Genomic DNA, 23371 nt, shown 5'->3' on the forward strand with positions numbered 1-23371 from the left:
GCGACCACATTCAAGCGATACCGGACCTAGCGCGGTGCGTTGGAACCTCGGACCTCGGAACCAGCGCACTCTCCCACCCCTCTGGACGAGTGAGCTCGCCCGCCGCTAGAGTGTCATGCCCACGTGGTCGTGGTGCTGAGGAGAAAATACTAAAAATACACCGCTCGCGCGAAATCGAACTTTTGCCCAGCACTGTACCGGTTTCATTGTTGGAAATTGTTTGGGAACATGTTAAAAGCAGTAAATGTCGCAAGAAAATTTTTTTTTTATTGAAGTCCAAAAGCGTGCACATGGACAACATACATGAGTCAAAGTACGTAAATCACCTGCCACGAGCTAAAATCCACGCAAGAGTCCGGCAGCTGGCAAAGTCTTTCCCACCAGACCAGGACCCTCACTGTGAAAATTCTACTCCTAAACGAGGTGCTTACAACAGGCGCAGTTAATACCGTACAAAGTGAGGGGCATCTTGCTCATGCAATGTGGAAACGGAAGCGTTCTGCTCCACAGGAGAAAAAAAAAAGCAAGAAGACTTTGGTCACATACAACATACCTGCACATTATTACAGAACAGCTGTTTCTTCTAGCGGCCGGTGCAATCGACAGACGCGTGACCACACCTAAAGCGCACTCCAACAGAGCACAGCAGGAACAGGAACAGTACAGCACTTTGCGGATGAGAAGAAAACAGATGTCATTGGCCTCGTGGCTACGTTTCAACGAGAAACAGGGTGGAATCATCAACATTCTTGCGCTGGAAGGTGAACTCCTTTCTTCCTTGGCCAACGGTAGCGAGGCACTCAAAAGATACGCCCTCTCGTACTGAACAGCCAAATCGTGGCTGCAGTTTTGTCAAAGTCATGAGATAGATGGGAGTATAAGTAGTATGCTTGTACCTATGTATACATATCGTATTGCCTCGAGGCTCATGTATCATGTGGACGTGAGCTTGACGACAAGCTACGCTGTAACCTTGTGAGGACAACAGATCATTGTTCAGATACGACCCTATGCGACAGGCAGTGAGCGGTTACATGTGTGGTCTGTAAGAGATGGCAATGTAGACATTTGCTTGAAGTCTAATAGTAACGCTCTCTACATAATGAATAGGAAATACTTATGGCTAAAAAAACTAAAGTCACATATATTCCAAGTTGTATGTACATAAAGTAAGGTGATATTTGAACACAAGCAATAAAAGTTGAGGCTAGCTGCTATAATTTCTTTTCACCGACTCATAATGGCCATCTTCAAGCATTGAACTTCATGCACTAGCAAGCAGATGGCAAGAGGCTGTGTTCGCGTCAAAGTGTGTTTCTGTGGTAAAATAAATATATACTATTTCTGAAATCACAACTATAGAATAACACAATGCGTCCTTCATAAAAAAACTTTAAAAAACAAAGAACGAAAGAAAAACAGCCATTAAATGTACACTGTATGAGGAAGAAATCTAAAACTTGGGAGCATGATACAACACTCTCGTAAATTACTCTGTCTCTGCAGGTCCCTGAACACAATCATGCACTGTGCTTGCCTACAATCCAGGCCTTCCTACAGCAATAACGAAGTATTAAGTATGGTAGAATATTTTAGAGTATAACCACATAGCTTACGCAGTATAGAGTGACAACCTTGTGCCATCAATATATACGTAGTTTACAAGGGTAACGCAAAGAAACTGCCTTAAAAGAAAGCCAGTGTTTGCTAGAACAACGCCTTCATCGAAAATGCTAAATCTTCCCAAAAGCCATGAGCAGTTTGAGTCCAATGACATGGAAGCGTAGCACAACAGGCCTTCAAAACCTAACTGATGCCGCGGTAACTGCAAGATTCAAAGTAGTCGTCTAAAGTTTTGCACAAAAGGTGAACCGAGAGCTTCATTCCTCATTCTCTTCAAAATAAGAGCCGTGGGTGGGACCCTGATCCCTCATAAAGTTCTCCAAGACACCCTGCATGCTTCTACGCATGCGTTCATCACTGTCTTCTTCGCCAGCCATGGAGGTGGTAGTGGTAGTCACCACCTGCTCCTGTCCATCAGGTCCAATGGTCCTGGTGGTTCTTGTTGTTATCACTCTGTTTGAAGGAGGACAACAAGGTATAGCACTGTTCATGCATCATAATATCACTGTTCTCTTTGTTACTTTCACAGCGGGAGTACGAGGAATTCAATTCAGTCAATTTTGAAACTAACCCAACAACACAGAATATCCTTTGTATGTACGAATAATGTCCTAATGAATTCATACGTCCGATGAATATCCCTCAAATATCCGTCAGACGTACGAATCCGTTAGGACGTTATTCGTACATCCAGAGGATATGCGGTGTTGTGGGGTATAGTGTTATTTTATTCCTCGTGGACCACTGACCATGGTGTCGAAAATCCCACGCGAAATAGTGGAGTACTTTCACTGTTATTCAACGGAATACACAGCAAGAACAGACGCCGGATGTTGAGAGTATAGTATTCCAAAATTCCCTTTCTGGGAAAACGAGAAAACGTCACTCCCTAAGAACCAATGAGGGCGCGACGTCGAGAAAAGGAATGCTGCAGTCATGCAGGCATCTCAGAGTTACGGGGCGTCTGGCTTTCCTCCTCTGAGCACTGTGCTCTCACTCCTCCGCTTAGGGAGTGACGTCGTGCTGCCGGAGCGTCTCCGGCCACGGAAGCAGCGCTGATAATTTAAATCTTTTATTTAACAACTACGCACTTTTCGGACGAAAGAAAATTAGCTGGGTAGATTGTCAGCCGATGACGAACATAGCGGTATCTGTTTCATAGACGGCTTTCCGGATGCGACCGTCCTTTTAAAGGGGCTGTGACGCCTCGTCCAAAGTTACGCCGGATAAATGTAAAAGACGGTCATATTTGCACCGATGTGAACCTACGTTCCAAGTCCTACAGCAAAAGGGCTAACAGGCGCGTAGAAAATCGGTGCAACAAATACTGAAGCTCGTCCAACTGCGATATCACGGCAGGCACCTCTGCCAGTAAGGGGGACGCAGAAGAGGTCACGTGCTTACGAGTACCAGTGGGAATGGCGGTAGTGCTCGCGTCTCGGACATCAGAGTCTGACGCAAGTGTGTTCAAGGGCTTATAGCTTGCGAAGTGCAGCTCGCATCAGAGTTAACTTGAACGCCATTCCGGCCTACGGACCCTGGTGGCGCTTAGTAGAACTAACGGGGAGTGTTTTGGTCATCTATTTACAGTTAGAGGTGTGACCCTCGTTATGAAGGCGTTGCTTTCTGCTAGGCGTTGCCAGGGTGGCTCTCTTCCCACTACTAAGGCTTGAGTGGTGTTCAAGTTAACTTTGACGCGAGCCGTACAACACGTAGGAAAGTAATCCTTTCTGTCTTCAATCCTCTGGCGAGTGGTACAACGTGTGCACGACGTGATCAACCGCATCTATTAGAGTGCCACAACCCCTTTAACAAAAGTTCGAATAAAATTGCTTGTGCTATAAAACCGCTACAAAACATAAGCTGCCAAAAGAAGACTTACCGAGACGTCGTTATGGGCTGGCCAGACTCATCGAGACCCTCACACTCGGTCCAGTGGCCTCCATCTTATCATTTCGTGTAAGAGAAGCAAAACATTAGTATCAGTATGTATTAACTGGCACTCTCAGAGTTACCCACAACTCCTGTCATAGTGTTCACATTGTGTAGGTGCAAAGAACACGGGTGTGTACCCTTTGATGAAACATGGAAGCAAGCACAAAAGTATGCATCATTGTAATAGTGTACAGATGCTGGTGTCTTGAGCGAAAATGCAGGGTGTTGCAAAGGCCAGTCGAGGGGAAGTTCACATGGGAAGCAAGGAAACTATGCACATGTGCTATGTGGCATCATTTGCAGATGCACTCTAAACTTGTGTGTAGAGCATAGATTTAGGTATTTTGTGACATTTGTCTCGTTTCTCTTTTTCTGTTCACATCCTGTGGTACATAATTGCAAAATTTACGTGAAAACAAACAATCAACAACTTGTCCTAGAAATGGATCAGAAACAATGCCTTTTTGTGCATTCTGTTTTCTTCCTTTCCTTTCCAAAGCCTACATGCAAAATAGTAAGCTCCTACCGAATTGCGAGGGCAAAACAAACAAAAAGGAGACCGCTGCACATTACTGAGTCGGCTAAATTTCTGCAAAGCATCATAAAAGACCCAGGTGTCCTCCTCTATCGACAGCAGGGGGGGATATGTTTAATAGTACAAAAAGAAAAAAACCCAGGGGCTCGATGGTGAACATTCGCATAATGTGCATTATCGTTGTTCGTTAAGTTGGCATGCTCCAAGTGTCACACGACCGCAAGTGAAAGCCGGTTTGACAGACGTGGGATTCTAACTAAACATTGTGATTGGCCTTCGCATGGCAGCTCATGGCAAACTATGGCACTATCAATGCACTATCACACACTATAGAATAACGAAAAGTTGAGCATCGGGCCCCAGTACTGAAATGTTTACCCGCCAATACATGCTGTTTCATACATACAAGACCGGCAATACACAAAACCCTTATCATTAGGCTGAATACGTTTATGTACAATAAAACCTCGTTAATTCGGATCTCACGGGACCTTCGACCAACATCTGAACTATCCGAATGTCAAAATAACGAAAGGACAACAAAATGCCGGTTATATTTGCCTATGTGAACACATGTGTATTTAGAGAAAAACTGCGTAACCGTTGTTTGCTTCCAGGATAAAGTCTGCGTGTTGAAAATACCAGTCACGGATAGGCGCTCACGCGCCTGAACGCTGTTGGGTGTGCTCTTGCAAAACTCCTAGAGGACGGCCAGAGCATCTGTGGCTTCTTTGACGGTGCGAATGGGTGGAATGTTCCGTTTCTCCCACTCACATTCGTCATCCTGTGCAGTGTCTGGCGCGTTGATGCCCAGCTCGTCATCAACGATTTCGTCCTCAGTCAACAAAGGCAACACCCTCGTTAATTGCAAAGTAATCCGAAAGCTGCACCGCAGCAGGTAGGACGCTATCAAAATGGCAATCGTCGTCCTTGTCCATGCTGGCCTTTTCCCCGCACACTTTGTTGCTCACTCGGTCCACAAAACCGCTGTGCCGAAAGCAGTTTCATGAGACGACAGAGACCAAACACGTGTTGGTGGTCTTTATGCCGAAGGACAGACACCACGTGATGCCAACGATCAGAGCGATGGCAATTGGTATTTTGTCAGTTCACTTTGCTGCTGTTTACTGGCACCACCACCCGAATGGTCTTGTCACGTTCATGCAACTTCGCTCCGTGGCCCCGCGAGCGAATGTCGGTAGCACTGAATTATCCGTAATCGTTCCAAATCTCTTCCGAATTAGCGAGCGTCCATTTCTATACTTTTGTGGGCATGATTGCCGGGACCGCGCAGGCAGTCCAAATTATTCGAATTTCCGAATTATCGGGGGTCGAATTAACGAGGTTTTACTGTATAATCCAAAATGAAATGAAAGGCCGAAAGAAAACGAGGGGACGTTGTGATGGTTTGACTATTTTTGTACCAACTGACGTAATATCAACATGTGGTAGAGCACTCTCATAACAAATGACTCCAATTTTCACTTTCGCCATTCAGTTTGTTATACAAACAAAAACATCGTTAATTCAGTCTCAAACTTGCAACCAACCCATACCATTTATGCAGGGCAACCGTTTGTAAATGGTAAGTAGAAAAACAAACTTTCCTTTTATGGATAGAATTAGTGTGGACACACCGTCATACTCATAGCGTACAAGTTGTTTACTGCAATCACACAGCACCATTTTCATCATCATTATCATCATCATCATCATCATTTTTTTGAGGGCACAGAATAGGTAGTTTCCTATAAGCACAACTACAAGACTCCATACAGGACTCTGGACTAGGAACAAGGACACCAGAGTGCGAAGCAGCACTTGAGGAACGACACATTACTATTGCTAGTGCTATCCAAAACCAAGGACGACAGCCTAGAATGATGACCTGCTACGTAATTTCAAATGGAAGAGGTAAGTATGGAAGATCCTGTGTTTGCACATAACAGTAGTAGGCAAGTGAGCTGGTGTATGTTTCATGTTGGCAACATCCTGTGTTTGTCTGTTTGTCTGTGTGTTGTGATGAGTGCCAGTCTGTGCATCCACATATCGATTTTATTGGTAATGTCGTGCAAATGCCTTCGTCTCCCAAATATTCGTCTATATTGAATTCGACGGTGAGTGAAATAAATGTACACATAACACATTACGCAAAAGTTCATGTGTGTGTGTGTGTGTGTGTAGACAAGTCGTAGTGAAAGAGGAAGTAGCAGAATGTATCTGGACAAATTCGGAATTGTATCATGCCCATGCGCTGAAGTGAGCTTGCCACTGATGAATAACCTTGCTGATGTAATTTATATTATGTGCTTTGAGCACCTCACTGGAACTCTGTGTCAACACCAATTTCCCAGTTGCAACTTATGTAGTACAAGAATGAAATACACTATTTCACTTAACTTGCTGGAAATTCATGCTAAGGAATTTGTGTTTGTGCGATGAAAAACAATGCAGGTGGGGTCCAGGTATGCAACCGAGTAATAGTTGTGTGGTCCATACGATGAATCCCAAGCGACCAATGCTTGTAATGTTGGAGACAAGCACACCTACTCATGGTCTGATGCTGCCCACATCAATATATCCATTAGCTCATTACTGGTGTGCACAGAAAGAGATTGCGCTTGCCTCTCAAAGCATAGCTGTAAGGGATTTCCTAGGAAATTTCTCTGGGACTTTTACGAAGTGCTTCATTACGCCTTAATCAGGCTCATGAAATAATACATTGGCACTTTAAATGCTCACACAGAAATGTGATACAATGAACCTTATGGGGACTGAATGCACAGAAGACTTGATAAGATAAAAAAAAAACAGATACTGTTTTGTCTTGGTCTTTGTTGCTCTTTACTTACTTATTGTGTGTTTAGGGCTTTAAACCCTGAAAAAAAAAAAAAAGAACTACTAAAAAGCCAATTTCTATCGAGGCCATGCTGCCTCTAAATCGTTTATGGCACTAAATTTAGCAAGTCTGGAACGCTTGGTACCACTGGCCATGCAGTACAGCACAAATCAACCAGAATCCCCGAAGCGGAATCCCTTAAATGTACCCCTCGAGACAATGGCTAGCTATCGTCCCTCAAGGGCCAACTCGCGATCCAGCACCTGCACATTAAGGCATCTGGCAATCTACCTGGCAGGTGGCGAAGCCCAGGAGAAGCCAAGGGCGCCGAGGTGGTGGTCATAAGGTCGGTGCAAGTGTGAGGGTCAGGCGTTAGAGAGGGCGGACTAGACATGGAGCAGGCGCCCACACCAGAGTCGGATGTCGGTGTGTCCTCCGCGGAGGACATTTCCCTCGCACTATGAGTACGCATGTACTCTTCCATCTGCGCACGCGCATTTGGTCCACTGAACGTCACGGTCTTAACTGTGGGTCTCACCACCACTTTCTGCGTTACACGAATGGGATTGCCATCGGCATCAAAGCCCTCATATTCGTCCTTTTCCGTGGATGGTTCAATCTCTTTGAATGATTGCAAGAACTCGCGAGTCTTCTCTTCCGCGTCCGACCCCGTGAAGGTTTGGGCGTGGATCTGCGGCTCGGAAGTGATGTGCCGCTTCACCATGCGTGTGATTGTGACGTTGCCATATTCGTCGACAGCTTTTCTTTCTTCAACCTCTTCCTTGTCTGTCGGACTTCCCATTGTTCTGCGAAGGTAGTCCTTGAACTGTTCCTCAATATCGGGAGGTGCTTCTCCTCCAGATTTTTCTTGCCTACTGTCTTCCTGGTGTACTACCTGTTTCATTTGACGGATCGTTGTTGCATTATCCTCTTTAGTAACATACGACTTGACACTGGCGATTTCTTCGCGTAGCTCACTTGATAAACCGTACCCAAGCGGTTCAGAGGGAAATTCTGTGGGACTTTCCAGAAGTTTCTCACCCACCTCTTTCATAGTCATGGCAAGATCCATGCCGAGATGTTGGGACGCGGAGTCTGGCGGGGCGTATGCCATTTGTGCATATGGTTCGGGATCTAATGTGTCGGTGCTCGACACCATTGTCGACTCCTCACAAGAAGTCTGCACGCTGTTCAAACTAGATGACATGACGGAGTCTGTTTCAAACTGGTAAGTTGCATGAGTATTTGCGGAACTACTAGGTTCTAGTGAGTCCGTGCTGGAAACCATAATATCACCTCGGACCTTGTCTCCTTGAGTGAGCATGCCCTGATCAGGAATGGAAGATCCTTGCTCGACCCAGCACAGGGTATCAATTCGCTCCACGACGACTGGGGCAGCAACGCCCCTGGTGAGGGTAGGAGACAATTCTGTTGTGCGGATGGGGCTTGACTGACGGTCTGCCTGGTCAACTCTGAACCGTGAGTGATCACCGTTCATGGAGTCCATGTCAATATCCCTTGTCTCGTGGAGGGAATCCTGCCTGTTATCTTCCTGTAGCGAGTCCAAGTCACCCGATTTTTGCTCAAACTCTTGCAGCGAGTCCTTTTCCTCTCCTCTGCTGAGATTCTCCTGTAGAGAGTCATGGGGAGCTGAGGACTGTGACCCGTGGAGCGAGTCGTGGTCGAGATCAGACTTTTCTTTCAGGCTCCATGCCGATGTTTCTGAGGGAGGATTCGCTTCGGAATCCTCCCCGTCTATATCTCTGTCCACCAGTGAATCGGTGTCGAAATTTGTTGCCGTTGATGTAGAGCTCCGCCTCTCCCCATTGTCGTACGACTGACCACTCATAGTTCTGCCAAGAAGGATATGTCTGGCTACCCTGCCTGACTCAAGCTCTGTGCTCAATAACAGCTTGCTCGATTCCATTTCTGGTGGAGGCTCAACACTCAGAAGGTCTTCGCCATCAACAGATGCTGGGTAATCTTTCGTACTAGTGTATTCAGTTTCTGCAGTCTGCCCGACGTCTGCAAAACGGCCTTGCGAAGATTTCTCAAGCTGTGCTACATTCGCACGTGCCTGCTTAATGATTTCCTCAATCTCGTCCATAGTCTCCTGGTCACAATCAACCGTTCTGCACTCCGTGAAATCAAATCCAGGGTCAGATGCCTGACTTTCATGACCTTCGTCGATTTCATCCAACCTGGTGGCAATCTCGGAACGTACGCGTCCATCTACATTTTCGGCTTCAACTATGTCTTTTTCTAACTTCTCGAACTCTGTCAGAGAGTTAACGGACACACTGTCCTGCTCGCTGCCGCTTTTGGCATTAAAATGTCGTCCACTGAACGAGTCGCTAGATCCGACACTGGACGACTTACCCGCAGCCATTTCAGCCTCAAGACGCTCAAACTCTTGAAGAGATGATGTCGATGCATCATCCTTCTCGCTCCCTCTGCAGAAAGTCTTGCGACCTGCCAGTGTATCGTAATCTGGTGTGGATCCTCTCTCATCAGAAACTGGACTCAGCCGCTTAGAGCGAAGTCGAGCCCGTTCATCGTCGTAGTTTTCTTCCTCAACCTCCTGGTGGGTATAGAGCTCTCCAAAATCACCCCTTTCTTGATCACTGTAGTCATGCTGGTAAGAGAGGTCAAACGGAAAATCTTGATCTTGCTGGCTGCTGTCATCGGTGAGCTTGTCTTCGATAAGTCTTGCATTTTCAACATCCATGGCCTGCTCACAAATAAATTCATTCTCTGTATCTTTTGGGGGACTTGTGTCGTAAGTCTGATGCAAATGGGTGACATATTCTTCACACTTGCTGGAATATTCAACTTCTCCTGATGGACTAACAGCGTGCTCGTGACCTTTAACTTCCATCTCCTTCACCAGAAAAGCAAGCTGGGATTCAGTGTGCAGTCCTGGAACCATTTCAAAATGTTCACCTTCAGTGGGAATGCTCATGACATCAGCTTTCTCCACGAACTCGAAGGATTCGCTAATAGGTGGAGACGTGTCACTGCTTCCCTGCTTTGTAAGCAAGCTGTCCTTTGGCTCGATTGTGAAACTAGATGCTGCCTCACCCTTTGCTTCTCCACCTTCTGACACATGAATCTCTTCAGGTGGTTCTGGTGTCATTGGCCGTTCTAGTAAATCAATGTCTTGTGCGAGACATTCGTCATAGCTCGAATCTTTTGCCCCTGGAAGAATGATATCGACTTCAGATTCAGGACGATCCAACAAGAGTTTTGAGCCAATAAGGAATTCTCTACTCATGGCACCTTCAACTTCTTCTGTGGACAAGTTTGATTCAAACGTCTCAGTGTAGTAACCTTCTTCTAGCCCCTGGTCCTGTTCATCATCATCCTGTGTGCGCTCCGCCGCTTCCGCATCACTCTCGTGCTGCTCCTGGTGGACTTGGACATCGTGACCTGCTAATACCTCCTGCTGCTCTTGGACATCCCCTTCTGCCCTGTGCTGTCCCTGTTGCTGAAGCCTTTCCCTCTGTCTGACCGCGTAAGGATCGTCGTATTCAGGAACGTAATCTACCTCTACGGGGCCATTTATTTCAGAAAATGGAGGAGTCGCATCGTCGTCCGCAACGTCATCCAATTCTGCCTGAAGGTCTGCCAGGTCCCCAACTACTACAGCTTCATCGCGAGGTAGGGAATATGTAGCCGAGTCAGCCATGGTGGATTGTCTCTGGTACCGGTCGGCATCGCAGGAGGACCGACGCGCTTGCCCCATATCCACGGTTGTCTCGACACTCGTCTGCCAAGTAAGCTCACTTTGAGTGGCCGAGCTTTCAGAGATCGACAGCGGTTCCTCCTCGTGACTCATAGCCATGCGGTCGTCACGTGTGTGACGCGTCACGTCTGATGTGCCCGCTGCTCCATTCAAAATGTCACCGCGGACCATCTGATCCTCCGTTCCCCTTTCCAGGGTTGTACTACCAGTGTCACCATGGACATCTTGCTGCAACTCCAATGATCTGGTAACGGCAGTGCTCGAGTACTCGCCGACACACTCCTGCAAGATCATCTCGAACGGGCTGGACGACCCATCACCAGTCATCTCTCCCGGCATCTGATGGAACCTGTGTGCATAAGACGTGTGTTGCCCTGGCGAGACACTGCTGCTGCTGGTCTGCCAGTTTGGTAAAAATGGCACCTCCACTCCGCTCCTAATAACAGACTCTGAAATGCTACCGTCATAAGGCTCCCTCAAGATAGAGCTCGACATCTGTGACTCATTATCAGATTCCAGGTCTTCGTGCGCTGATGCTACTATGGTGTCACTGGCCTCAGAGGCTTCTAGGCTCCCCAAGTGGCCGGAGCTCTCGGAGTCTACTGAGTATGCCGATTCTCGCGAACTTCCACTAAGGGAAGACCTGGCAGTTGCATAGGACACTTCTTGAGAGGATGTGGGTGCTGTAGCATAGGAAGCATCTTGGGATGTGACACAGGTATCATATTCTGAAGATGCATGGCCACTCAGGACATTGATATCAAATTCCGAAGACGTTGGGCGACTTGGCGTCTTGCCAGAGTCTGATGTCAACTCAAATGAGTAGTAGTGGCTCTGATCAGTTTCTGAACCTGACTGTGTGTCAAGGTCACGTGATGTTCTCTTTTCTGTCTTTCTCGTCACCTTGGTTTTGTTTCTTAATATAACTAGAGGAGCATCCGCCTTACCACTGTCACTATCACTTTTTTTTTCAGGAGGTGATGACAACTGTTCTGATGGTGATATTTTACCAACACTAGCAGAACTATCATCTCGGATCCTGGACATATCTTTCACATTGTCCTTTCTCAGATCGGTTGAAAATTCATTTACAGTACTCAAGACCTCCTTGGCTAGAGTAGCAGTTAAGAAACCCTCATCTGCAGCTTCACTTTCAGCGGCTTGTGTTTTGTCCTGTTTATCCGTGGAACAACTAGGCTTTTCCTCATCACGACCAGTTGTGGACTGTACTAAAACAGCTGTGCTTGAAGGCAGTCCACCATGAGCAACAGCACCACCTCCACCCTTATCACTGTCACTATCAGGTGAAGAGTCTCTCCGTGATGAAAAGTCGTCCTTCCATTCACGACAGGTGTCTGGAGGATGGCCTGTCGGTGACTGCTCTCTCTCCACCAGGTCTTCATCTGATATTTCGGATGGAATATGTTCTAAAACAGGCCTCTTATGATGTGGCCGTACCTCGTCTTTGCCAGTAGCCTCCTGCTGTACGCCTGACTCTTCGTAGGAGGCATCTCTATCTGTCGTCTCCTCTTGAGTGCTGCTGCTGTCCTTGCAAATGTCCTCGTCATGCTCTATTATAACCTGCTCTTCAGCTGGTATCTCTTTCACTTCTTCAACCGTTTCTTCAATGTGCTCCTCAACTGGAGCTTCCCAAGTAACCTGCTCTTTGACTTCAACTGCACTCTGAACCGTGCGAGGTGATGCAGGCGGTGTGGGTGGAACTGGTCTGTCCTTGATCTTTGACAACACTCTGTCTGCCCACTCCTCTTCTTCCCCATCTTCATCATCACTATTTCCTTTGTGAGAAATAGGGGACCTAATGATACCCGTCACATTCAACCCTGCCGTCAGATAGTCTGTCCCTCCAGGAAACAGTTCCTTCAGGGTCTCTTTGATCTCTGCAGGGCTCTTGTCAACGGGTGGTCCCCCCACGTCTTCCGTATATATTTCCGTTACCACATGCTGCGTTATTGTCACACCTGTCATGTGCATGCTAGGTGGCTCGTCTGGTGCAGAGACCAGTAACTTTTGTTTCATTTGGGCACAGACTTCTTCCTGTAGCTTTTCTTCAGAGTGTTTGATGAGTGCTGCCACAGAGGCCTCAGAAGCTGTTTCCCGAACAACTTCGTAGGGGCTACGAGTGCCACACGGGCTAGTCAGTTCGTCTGGTGGTTCGGAAGAGGCATCGATGATGTCCTCCCCAGCAAACGCAACGTTTTCGAAAGCCATTACGGGTTCTGAAAGCGGAATCTTTGGCGAATCCACGTCCGCGGACGATTCTAAGGAGGATTCTGAATATCTTGCGCCAAAGCCATGGGCTTCCACGGTGGATGGCACTTTCTCAGAGGATGGAACAAACACATCGTCATTCTTTTGAGCGGGCAGCGGTGATTTTTCCGAGCTGTCGCCACCCGAATACTTTCTCTCGCAAGGGGGAAAACCCTCCGTGGGCGACACACCGACACTGACCTGCATGTCGGGAGTCAGATAGTCAGGGTACTCTTTAGCGGGGGATATCTCCTGCTCCATGTTATAGTCTGTTTCCTCAGGGGGTGAAGCTTCGAGTAAAGGGGAACGTTTCTCTGGCCGACAGAGATTTCTGTCGAAACTAGGGACATTATCGGGACTTGCAGCGGGCTGAGCAGTGGTCTGCTCAGGGGTCTCAGCCTTCTCTGCAGGTTTCCAGCTTTCACCACGTTCTAGAAATGTCAGTGAATAAGCACGTTAGTAGACGGAAACTGGGTTGATATGCAAATAGAAGTCTTCTATATGTCCAGCAAGTATACTGTTACTATATTACAGAATGTGATGGACTTTTTTTAAACTTTGGTGTACCTCGTTGCTGAGTGTATTTTTCTGTTCATGCAGGATGACCGCACACAAGGCAAAAAGCAAACCGTGTCTGATAGTACAAAAAGAACACAAACAAGAGAATTATAACTGAGCAGACAGAAAAGTATCACCGCAGCCATGCCATACAAATTTCAGGGACTACATATGTATGCCAACATTATGCCAACATTCCAACAAGTCCATGCATAACCAAAAGCCTCCATTGTGCATCTCTGCTGACACCTTCAATTTACTTCCGTTAGAACTGTGCGAGACAAAATAGGCACAATTTTAAGTCAACATAATAACTCATGTTTTTTGTTGCAAGAATTGCAGTGACAAAAGTTTCTAAGCAGGGAACGTGCAAAGTACTCGGAAAGCAAATTGATCCGCACCTCATTTTTTGTCCTCGAGTGCTCGTTTTATTGTCATCTCAAGACATCTCGCGAAGCGTCATGCTTACCATCGGAAACGAAAGAACGATTCGCGGAGGCAGGTTGCATTCTTGCAAAATGAAAATATACTTCCCAGCAAAGAAAGGAAAATCACATACCAGACCTGTGACAACCAAGAGCCAGGAACTTGAGGCGCCCCCAATACAGATATTGCTCATGGGCAAAAACCACAGCGACAAACGAAAAGAAATGAGTGAGCAAGGCTCCACAAGGTGAAATGTGCATGGATGCAACTCACACAATCGAACTCCATTCTGGAAATGAAGACAAGGAACCAAAAGAGCAAGCGAGGCAACACCGCGCTCCTTTACCAAGTATTGCAAAAATACGTAGCGAGACAGGAGCGAGCAAGAAAGAGAGGGATGTACCTGCTGAACCCAGCTTCTCTTCACTCCCCTGTTGTACTGCAGATTCGGTCTCCTCCTTCAATGATGCATTTGTCCCTGCACCATCCTTCTGGGCATCGGCAACATCCTCAGTGCCAAGTTCCGATTCAAACTCGGACAGACCAGGCGGTGCTCCGCTGGTCTGACTTCCAATTTCTACTTCCATTGATGACTGAGGCTGAAATTCTGTTGCTCCACCATACGAAGGTTCTAACGCAGTCGTTCCGGGCACCTCGCGGTGCGACTGGAGTGACGAGCCACTGCCAGTGCTTTCGCTTGCTCCAGCACCTACCTTCGCACCCTCCCTCGACGAAGGCGCCGACCTCTCTTCCGCCGACCCCTCCGGGGACAGCATGTCGTCTTCAATATCTGGCGCCTCGTCCTCGGTTCGTACTTCTGCCAGCTCTATGTCGCTCTGCGAGAACCCATCCAGGAGCTGCATCATAACTTCTTTGCTGCACTTCTCAATTTGAGCCTGGTCGTCCAAGGACTCTGCGGTGGGGGAACTGCGCCGTTTCTGATCGTCCTCTTCCAGTACATCAGTGTGGACGTAGGGAATGTCACCAAGCTCCACCATGTAATGCATCCTCTCTTTAGGCTCCTCAGTCTCTTTAAACAGTTCATAAATTTCTTTCACACCAACAGCAGGTGGTCCTTCGGGCGCCATGCTGGCCGTAAAGCTCGTTTCGGAAGCACTCTGCACCATTGCCGCCTGAGCGAGTGGACTAACCATGCTCCTGGACTCCACTTCACAAATGCCTTCTGTCTCTGGCATGTCCAAAGGCGATACTTTCTCTGCTACCATTGACAACGAAACATCAGGTATTTTGCTACCAATGGTCAGAGGCGTTCTATCCACTGACGACACAGTAGCTGCATCTTTTACGAGTTCCTCTGACTGGCAGAGGATGGATGTGCTGTGGTCGTCGTGCCCTCCTGACCTTTCCAGCTCCGATTCTTGCATCGATTCCACTATGCTGGTTGCAATATGAACCACCTCATCCACAATGCAGGTGGCAGTTTCTCGGCTCAAACTATCAAGCTCCCTGCCCCTATGCGAAGCCACAACTGTTCTTTCACCATCCATAGAAAATCCCACACGCTTTGCGGGTGATGTTCTGGTATGGTGTTCAACAGGCACCTCGTGTGCAACTGGGCCGGGTAAGGGTGTGTCACTCACTGTGCTACTTAGTGCAGATGGCTCGTGCAGGCAATAGGTGGAAGCTATTTCCTCAGCGTGAACGTTGTCTTGGAACACTTGAGGAAAATTGACTGGATGAGAGCCAGTAGTATCAGTAGTTAGGAACTCTGCTATCTTTTCTGCTTGAAGGTCTCCACTAGAGAAGCTACCTTCATAGTCATCTTCTAAAGATGACATCTGCTGCAGAGGAACAGCAAGTTCAACTTCCTTGTAACGATTTATGTCTTTATCAAACTCGTCATCAGATGACTCTGGTAGATCAAACGCTACTTTTTCCCTTGGCTTCAGAATTTCAATGACCTTGGAAGTGCCTTCTTCAACCTGGTACGTGTTCGTTCCAGGCACATCCGCTGTAACATCGTCTTCAGCCTGAACATGTTTCTCTGTAGGTGGCTTTTCTGGACATGCTTTGCTCTTGTCAAGGGTCTTGAAGGGAGAGCCTATTGTTCCTAGCGACTCATAACCTGACGATTCAAAGTTCTCACTGTCAGGTGTCATCTTCTCACCATGCAGCACGTGTTGCAGGACTGCCGTTTCACGCAGATCCATGGCATATTTTTCTTGTTGCTTAACTGGTGCTTCTCTTTTATCAGTTCCTTCTTTTTCAACAGGGCCTGTGCTAGTTTCTGGACTTGCTAATGCCTCTGCGGCCTTCTCCGTCTCCAATTCGTCCCTGACAAATTCATCGTTTTCTACATACCTGTCGTGGCTTATGTACTGACTCGGTAGGTCGTGTATAGAAGACTGGGGAAACTCGTCGCCAGGTGAGACATCCATAGTGTCATAACATGGGGCATGTAATGTATCTTCAATGCGTTCATCATGGTGCAAGTGAGCAGGGCCACGATACGAAGTCCCCAAACCATCTGTGTCGCCAAACTTAGCATGGTCATAAATGCCCTTCTCTTTAAGCGCCTCAACTTCCTGTTCCAGTGCTGTCTGTGCAGCAAGGCTCCTGTCGGCAATCTGAGCTAATGAGTGCAAGTGTTCTTCGGCTTTTTCGAGCCGTTCTTCCCACTCCAATGCAGCAACTGCAAGTTCCTGCCTGTCCTCCTCAACGTCCTCACTCATCCTGCGCTGCTTTCCCGAGACAGACCACACTTCGGCGGGCGGCATCATGCTGGACACGACGTCTTCCGCCTTTCTCTGCACTTCTTCAACCAAGAATCGTGCAATTTCTACAGTTGCAGCTTCATCCTGGAAACCAGCTTTCTCACTGCTGAACGAAGATTCTCTTTGATAATCGCGTGAAGACATCGGCTCTCTTGGTGGCGTGGAGTCACATCTAATTTCTGGCTCAATCTCGGGTGAGCTTGATTCCCTTCCCATCATACCTTGGATTTCAGAGCTTCGGTCAGAGAGTACCGGGCTAACAATCATTTCGTCAAGAACATTGACAATCGACGAATGTACATCTTTGACCTGTTCTGGAAGTAGGTGAGCCTCGAAATCAACGGCGGGTGACGGAATTATGTTTGGAGTGACAGGTTCTTCTACCACCTGTTCTTGCTGCATCCGGTGACTCATCTCAAGCTTTTCAAGTTGCACCTTACTTTCCTTGAGTGCTGTTTTCTCCTCATTCCTAGAAGATAGGGAGAAGCCAAGCCCTTCTTCCAGCTTATGTACAAAATTAAGTTCGTCTTGCAAAGATTCCTCTTTCCCACTGTCTGTCATGTCTGATTTTGAAACACCAGCCAGCTTTGTTTCCTCTGTGAAGTCTTTCGTGTCTACATATTCGTGATCCTCCCTCTGCATGCAGAGCTTCCTTTCAAAGGGCTCTTCAGTAGCAGGAGAAGATGCACCCTCGTCAACGGCGCACAACGCAGTGTCCTCATCCTGTTCTTGTTGCATCCAGTGACCCATCTTGAGTTTCTCAACTTCCACCTTGCATTCTTTGAGTGCGGCTCTCTCCTCATCCGTAGAAGAGAGAGAGAAGCCAAGCCCTTCTTCCAGCTTGTGTACAAAATTAAGTTCGTCTTGTAAAGATTCCTCTTTCCCGCTGTCTGTCATCTCTGACTTTAAAACACCGGCTACCTTCACCTTTGTTTCCTCTGTGAAATCTTTCGTGTCTACGTATTCGTGATCCTCCCTCTCCATGCTGAGCTTCCCTTCAAAGGGCTCTTCAATAGCAGGAGAAGATGCACCCTCATCAATGGTGCTCGACACAGCGTCTTCATCCGCTGAATACGGAACCTCAGTTATGACTGGTGATTTTCTTGCAGAAAGCACTGTTTCGTCGTCCAGATCTTTTACACTTGTCGCGGGTGATTCTACTATGATCTTAGTTGATTCTTCACAGACAGATGCAGGCATACCAGTATACCCTTCAAGTTCTTCCACGTTATCTTGAATGTCATACGTGCCACCTTCGTCCATGGACGAGAAAGATATATTTTCAGACTCGTCAAACGCTGATTCAAAGCATTCAGATTTTGCAGGCTCCCCGTCAGCACCTGTATCCTCAGCTAACTCAGTTAGCTGTTCCACAAGATTTGATGGTCTTGCAAGAGGCTCTTCAACATCTACTTCACCAGTAGTAGTAACATCATGACCAACTGCTGGTGCGTAGTGCAACCTTTCTTCCACAGTTTCCGAGGCACTCACATGTTCTTCAACAGCATGTTTTGGCACTGCTGTGCCTTCCTCAAGCTTTCTAGTGGAGAATGAAGGTTCCGTTACATCCAATGCTTCAAATAGACCTCTTGGTACGTCCTGCTTGGCACCCCGTTCAGGTTCATTCACCAATACTTCCTCACCAAATGCAGAAGTGAGCTGGTCTTGAATTTCAACAAAATCAGATTTCATAAGGGACTTCCCCACAGAGGAAATGCCCATGTCCCCCTTTGACACTTCGATACATCTTTCTAGAATGCTGGAGGACTCTGTGTGTTCCGTGATGTCTAGCGTCTGCGGTTGCTTGTCAGATAAAACATCAGCTAAGTGAGGTTGTAGGATGTTGGCAGAAGTGACAAGGGTGGCTGTGGGCCCTGCTGTTCTACCGGGTTCACTCATCTTAAACTGAGCTTTCTGTTTCAAACCTTCACCAAAGTCATCATCACCAGGAAGTTGCTCGGAAACAGAGCCCGGGGCAGGTTCGGAAAGTGGGCACGTACTGTAAACATCGCCAGAGCTTATTCCTAATGGTAGCCCGCTCCCACTTTCCATGCGATCTACCTGGCTGTCCGGAGCGCCGAAATCACGAGGGACATCACCTACGGTTAAGGATGTTAGATGAGCTTCGTTTGCACGTTCCAAGAGGCTGTTAGTTCCGTTAGTTAGCCCAGTACAAGGCAAAAGCTCATGCGGCAACTCTACAGCGTCACTCGTAGCGCTACCGGGAGGCTTACCAAAATCACGGGGCTGCATTGGCGAAGATGCAATGGGGCTTGCGGATGCTCGTAATGACGGAGCATCATCCCGTTTTGGCTGATAGGCGTCTCCTTCCGTATCGTGCGACCGCACAAGAACACGAGCAAACTGTTGCTGTTCTTCGTGCCGACCTTCGGTGTCCATGTACTCGGTTAACCTCATGTCCAACGCCTCCTTACCAGGTTCACTGGTCCGCACAAGCAGTTTCAGTTCCGTCTTGCTTCCTACGATTTCTGACGGAGGTTTTGGCCGAGAGTCTGCCTGCCCAAATGCTAGTTTGCTGGTGCCTTCCAACAGCCTTGTTCTCGAATCGGATGCAGCCTCCTTCAGAACGTCCGCTTCTAATTCCTCACGGACCTTTCGCAGTTGGCACTCGGCCTGCTCAAAGCCTTCAAAGACGTCCTGCTCAGGCAGCGCACCCTCGTTTTGCTGGAACTTCTTGAGCCTCTCGGAGAAGACAATGCTTTCTTCCACAATCTCCCCTTGGCTGGTGAGGCTTTCCGAGCGTGGCCGCGGCCTCTGCGTTGCAACTGGTCGCGTTAGCGTGGTATCCAGCGAGGGCGTGCTACTCAGGCGAGGTCTGGAGTCTTTGGGAGGGGACAGCTCGGACAACTTCTCAAAAAATTCCCTTTTTTGAACAAACGTCAACGACTCTTCTTCGTCTGACGCTTGCTGCGTATCGGCATCACTGGCTTTGTCCTTGCTTTGTTGACCTGTTTTGTTAGCAAGATATAATGGGAGGAAAAGAGAGGAGACCGGAATGCATCTTCCAAATCTCCGAAACTTGGGCACACACGATAAGATGATTGATTTGATGAAGGTAAAAGGGGGTAAAAACATGCCCTGCGATATGACTTCTCAAAGTATGGGAGTGAACAACCAGGGTAGCAATGTGTAAATCAAGAGAGACAAAACAGCGAGGGTGGTACTAGAAGCTGCCGGGGGGGGAAACTCAAGAATGACAGCCATTCCAGGAAGGGGGAAGCGTAGCATCTAAGAACCTGCTGCTGCAAAAATGGTGTGCAAACTAAGAAGTGGATAAAGCAGACAGTGCCTGTGGCTCACTAGATGACTTGCACAAATCAGCATCACTGAGTGGGATTAAGGATTTATGTCACCATGCTGAAGCAGCGTGAAATAACAACTATGTAATGTGACAGCATTTTTATGTACACATGCGGGTATGTGAAAACTGCCTCCTGCAAAGTGCCTTGGAAGTATGGTTTTGGAGTGGCTAATCAGAAAGTACAAGTACTTTGCTTGGATTACATAAGCTACAATTTCCAGAGAAGACGAAAATTGGTAGTTGACCACAGGGAAGGTTTTTAGTGTACCGATGATGATGAATCAGCACTGCATAAATCATACTGGCGTACGTTGTTGTGTCAGATTAGAAAAGGAGCACAAATTATGCGTATCCCAGAGTCAAAGTCTCGAAAATGTGCGTCATACGGCTTTTCTCGCAGCATATGTGTTGGACACTGTATGCAGATAATGATGATGAAGTGTGCCATGTCAAAAAAAGTTACTACCATTATAGTCACAGCAGAAACTCAACACCGGACCTGTACTGTCAGGTCACTTGTACAAAAGAGGTGCAAACACTCACAACAAGACTTCATATGGCAGACCACTGTACTCTTAAAAGGTGTACATCAAACGAAAGGGTACTAAACAAAACCAGACTCTCGCACCACCGAAAAACTTTCAAATGCAAAATCTCTGAGCGATCTAGTATAGCATAATACAAAAAAGAAAAAAAAGATGAAGCTGAGGAAGAACAAAGCGGTAGCAACCATGTCGCCCATGCGGCAGCAACCAAAACCACGCTTCCAAATCATCGTGAGAGGACATGGCAAGTCAATGGGCCTCTTGGCAAGTACACGCAACACAGGATTTCAAAAAATAAACAAGAAAAAGGGAATCTTCCATAGCAAATCATGCATATGTTGGGGGAACAAAACGTGACCCAAACAATTAAAATGCACAAAAATTTATGGAGAATAATTTCTCCAACAGAATACTGTGCAGTGTCGAAGAAAAGAGGCGGGGGGAGAAAGTAAAGGAGCTCAACAAGGAAGCTCAATAAAAGTGCACGGAAAAACTGTGCTGTCAATTTGTCCAAAAACACCAAGTACCAGGCATTCAAAATCTGGTCGCTGCAATGAACATAGAACAACAGTTTAAAACAAAGAGGCAGTGTGAAAAACTATGTCACTAGACACAAAAAAAAGTCTTGAATGGAATGAAGAACGTTGTTTCAAGTGTGTATACTCTCTGTTCCTATAAGGATATCTTTGTTTATTAACATTTCTATGATAAACATAATTGGCCACACGTTTTGATGTTTACTTACTCTCAGTCGGCTTTGCCGAGGACACAGATGTGTGGGTAGTCTTGCAAACCACACGACGGACATCACCAGAGTCAGGATCTGTCTCCGTCCACTCTGCGGGAGGAAATATTATGTTACAGACTGCATCGAATTCATCCAGTTTGTCCGAATCAGGAGTATTTTGAGGCTTCTTTCCAGTGTTCATTTAGAAGCAAATATAGCAACTTTGAATGCGGAACTATAATTGGCATCATGTGGACTGCAATCGTTACTGTTGACTGCCACTTTGCACGGTCGTAACTCACTGGTATCAGAACACTTGACGTAGTAGTGTCATTCATGAGAAACGCTAGCTTTTAGCTTCATAACAGCTTGCTTACTGCTAGCATATCAAACCAGGTTTCGTCCAGAGGCGTCCAGTGTTGTACTGTGATATATTACCATTTCTTTCTTGATTTCTGAAATTACTTTTGATCCAATACAACATTTGGACACATTTTGCTGTTACTGAGTTGTCCCATCAAACCCTACTTCAAATTAAGTTTCACACTGAGGTTAAAACTTTGTTGGGTTTTTGATGAGTGAAACAAAAATGGCACTCAAGAAAACTCCACCAAAACCAGAGCGATATACTGGAATACTGAACTACAGGTATTGTGTTAGTAAAAGGTATTAGTAACAGACTCCCAAACACTTGCAAGCAGCATGCAATGAGACACCTGAGGTTTGTAGGTCATAATGACCATGACCCTGAAACATATGAGATTACTAGTGTACTAATCAAGTACTAAAGACATTGTATTAAGAACATGAGGACAGAGGACGCCAAGGACATTAAAGAACCCCGTTTTTATTTTTTACTTTTTCACTTGTCAATACCTTATTATTTATTTTCGTTGCTTTATGAAAATATTAATTGTTTTTTCTAATCCATCCTGTATTCTTTAATTCCATACTATTCCGGCCAATCCCATAGTGCATATACACATGAATCGTGTTTGTCCAATCTAAAAATCTGGCTTAGCTCCACTTTTCTCGAAATACTCTACATATAGTACAGGTTTAAAATTTGTTCAGTACCCATATGCCACGTATTACAAGCATCCTGTTGGATTATAGGACAGCAACAGCAATCCTGTAAGGACAATGCCTCCCCTCAATGAGTGAATCTACCCCTAAAAAAATTACAAAAATATAAAAAGAAAAAAAAAGTATGTGAAATTACACACGACTTATGATGTGGGGTGATGTCTGAGGATGGTTCTGTTGATTCATATCCCCGATTTAAAACGGCAAAATCCTACATCATGCAATTCACCAATAAAAAATGCATCTGCTTTTAAGCGGTGACAATTAGCTTACACTCACTGTACTACCTGAGCTGTATCTGCCGCGTGTATTATTCATCCATTACTGTATGGAATTTTTCTGCATTAGCAGGATAGCATAATTTTCAAAAGTGCTGTGGAGTTCCCTTAGTGGTCATACCTTTGCAGTGGCCACAGCATAAATCCCCCCCCCCCCCTCGCAAGAACTAGCTGAGCATTTTCTTATTAGCAAATGGTCCACATAACATTTCAAATTTATAGGATGTATATACAGCAGCAACCGGGAATACCCTTCACTTGAGGCCCCACTCAAGTGTGACTGAGTGATCTTCTCAATATTGAAACATTTATTTAAACCGTGTCATTTCCAAATACAAGACAGTCCTAAACAACTAACAAGGCAACAAGAGCAAGGACAGCTTAATTACTTCACAGATATCGCATGACAAATCTTGTTGATAACTTGATACGACAAGCAGTGACGTCACTAGAGGGGTGCGGTCCGCACGGGGTGACGTAACAGAAGAGGGTGACACACCCGTACCCCCGCTTCCTCTCTGTCTCTGTGTCTCGATGGTGCCAGAAACACGAGAAGCCCTCTGCAAAAACATTATCTTTTTTTCTGCATGTGGTATGATATCGTACGTATCGAGTACCACCGGGTATGGAAAATGATCCACTATTGGGGGGTGGGGTGGGGTGGGGTGACACAAAGGCTCTCGAAGCAAGTGACGCACACCCTAGTGGCGCCACTGACGACAAGTAAACATGCACATCAGTCCACAGCA

General features: G+C 46.6%; 1 protein-coding gene across 20 annotated transcripts in view; it reads right to left on the minus strand.

The window, feature by feature from the left end:
* Window positions 1-245: 245 nt before the first annotated feature.
* LOC135368469 (ankyrin-2-like) overlaps window positions 246-23371 on the minus strand; it is a 158255-nt gene continuing 135129 nt past the window's right edge. For 19 of the 20 annotated variants that reach the window (XM_064601779.1, XM_064601772.1, XM_064601782.1 and 16 more), the window contains 6 exons: window positions 21277-21369; window positions 18899-19633; window positions 14333-18763; window positions 7224-13376; window positions 3506-3569; window positions 246-2076 (listed from right to left, as the gene is read on the minus strand). In XM_064601779.1, coding sequence (XP_064457849.1) covers window positions 1881-2076; window positions 3506-3569; window positions 7224-13376; window positions 14333-18763; window positions 18899-19633; window positions 21277-21369 — 11672 coding nt within the window. In that variant the 3' untranslated portion in view covers window positions 246-1880. The remainder of the gene's footprint in view (window positions 2077-3505; window positions 3570-7223; window positions 13377-14332; window positions 18764-18898; window positions 19634-21276; window positions 21370-23371) is intronic. The other variant, XM_064601789.1, reaches the window with a different exon arrangement.

This window comes from Ornithodoros turicata, chromosome 9, assembly GCF_037126465.1.
Source record: "Ornithodoros turicata isolate Travis chromosome 9, ASM3712646v1, whole genome shotgun sequence".
Lineage (NCBI taxonomy): Eukaryota > Metazoa > Arthropoda > Arachnida > Ixodida > Argasidae > Ornithodoros > Ornithodoros turicata.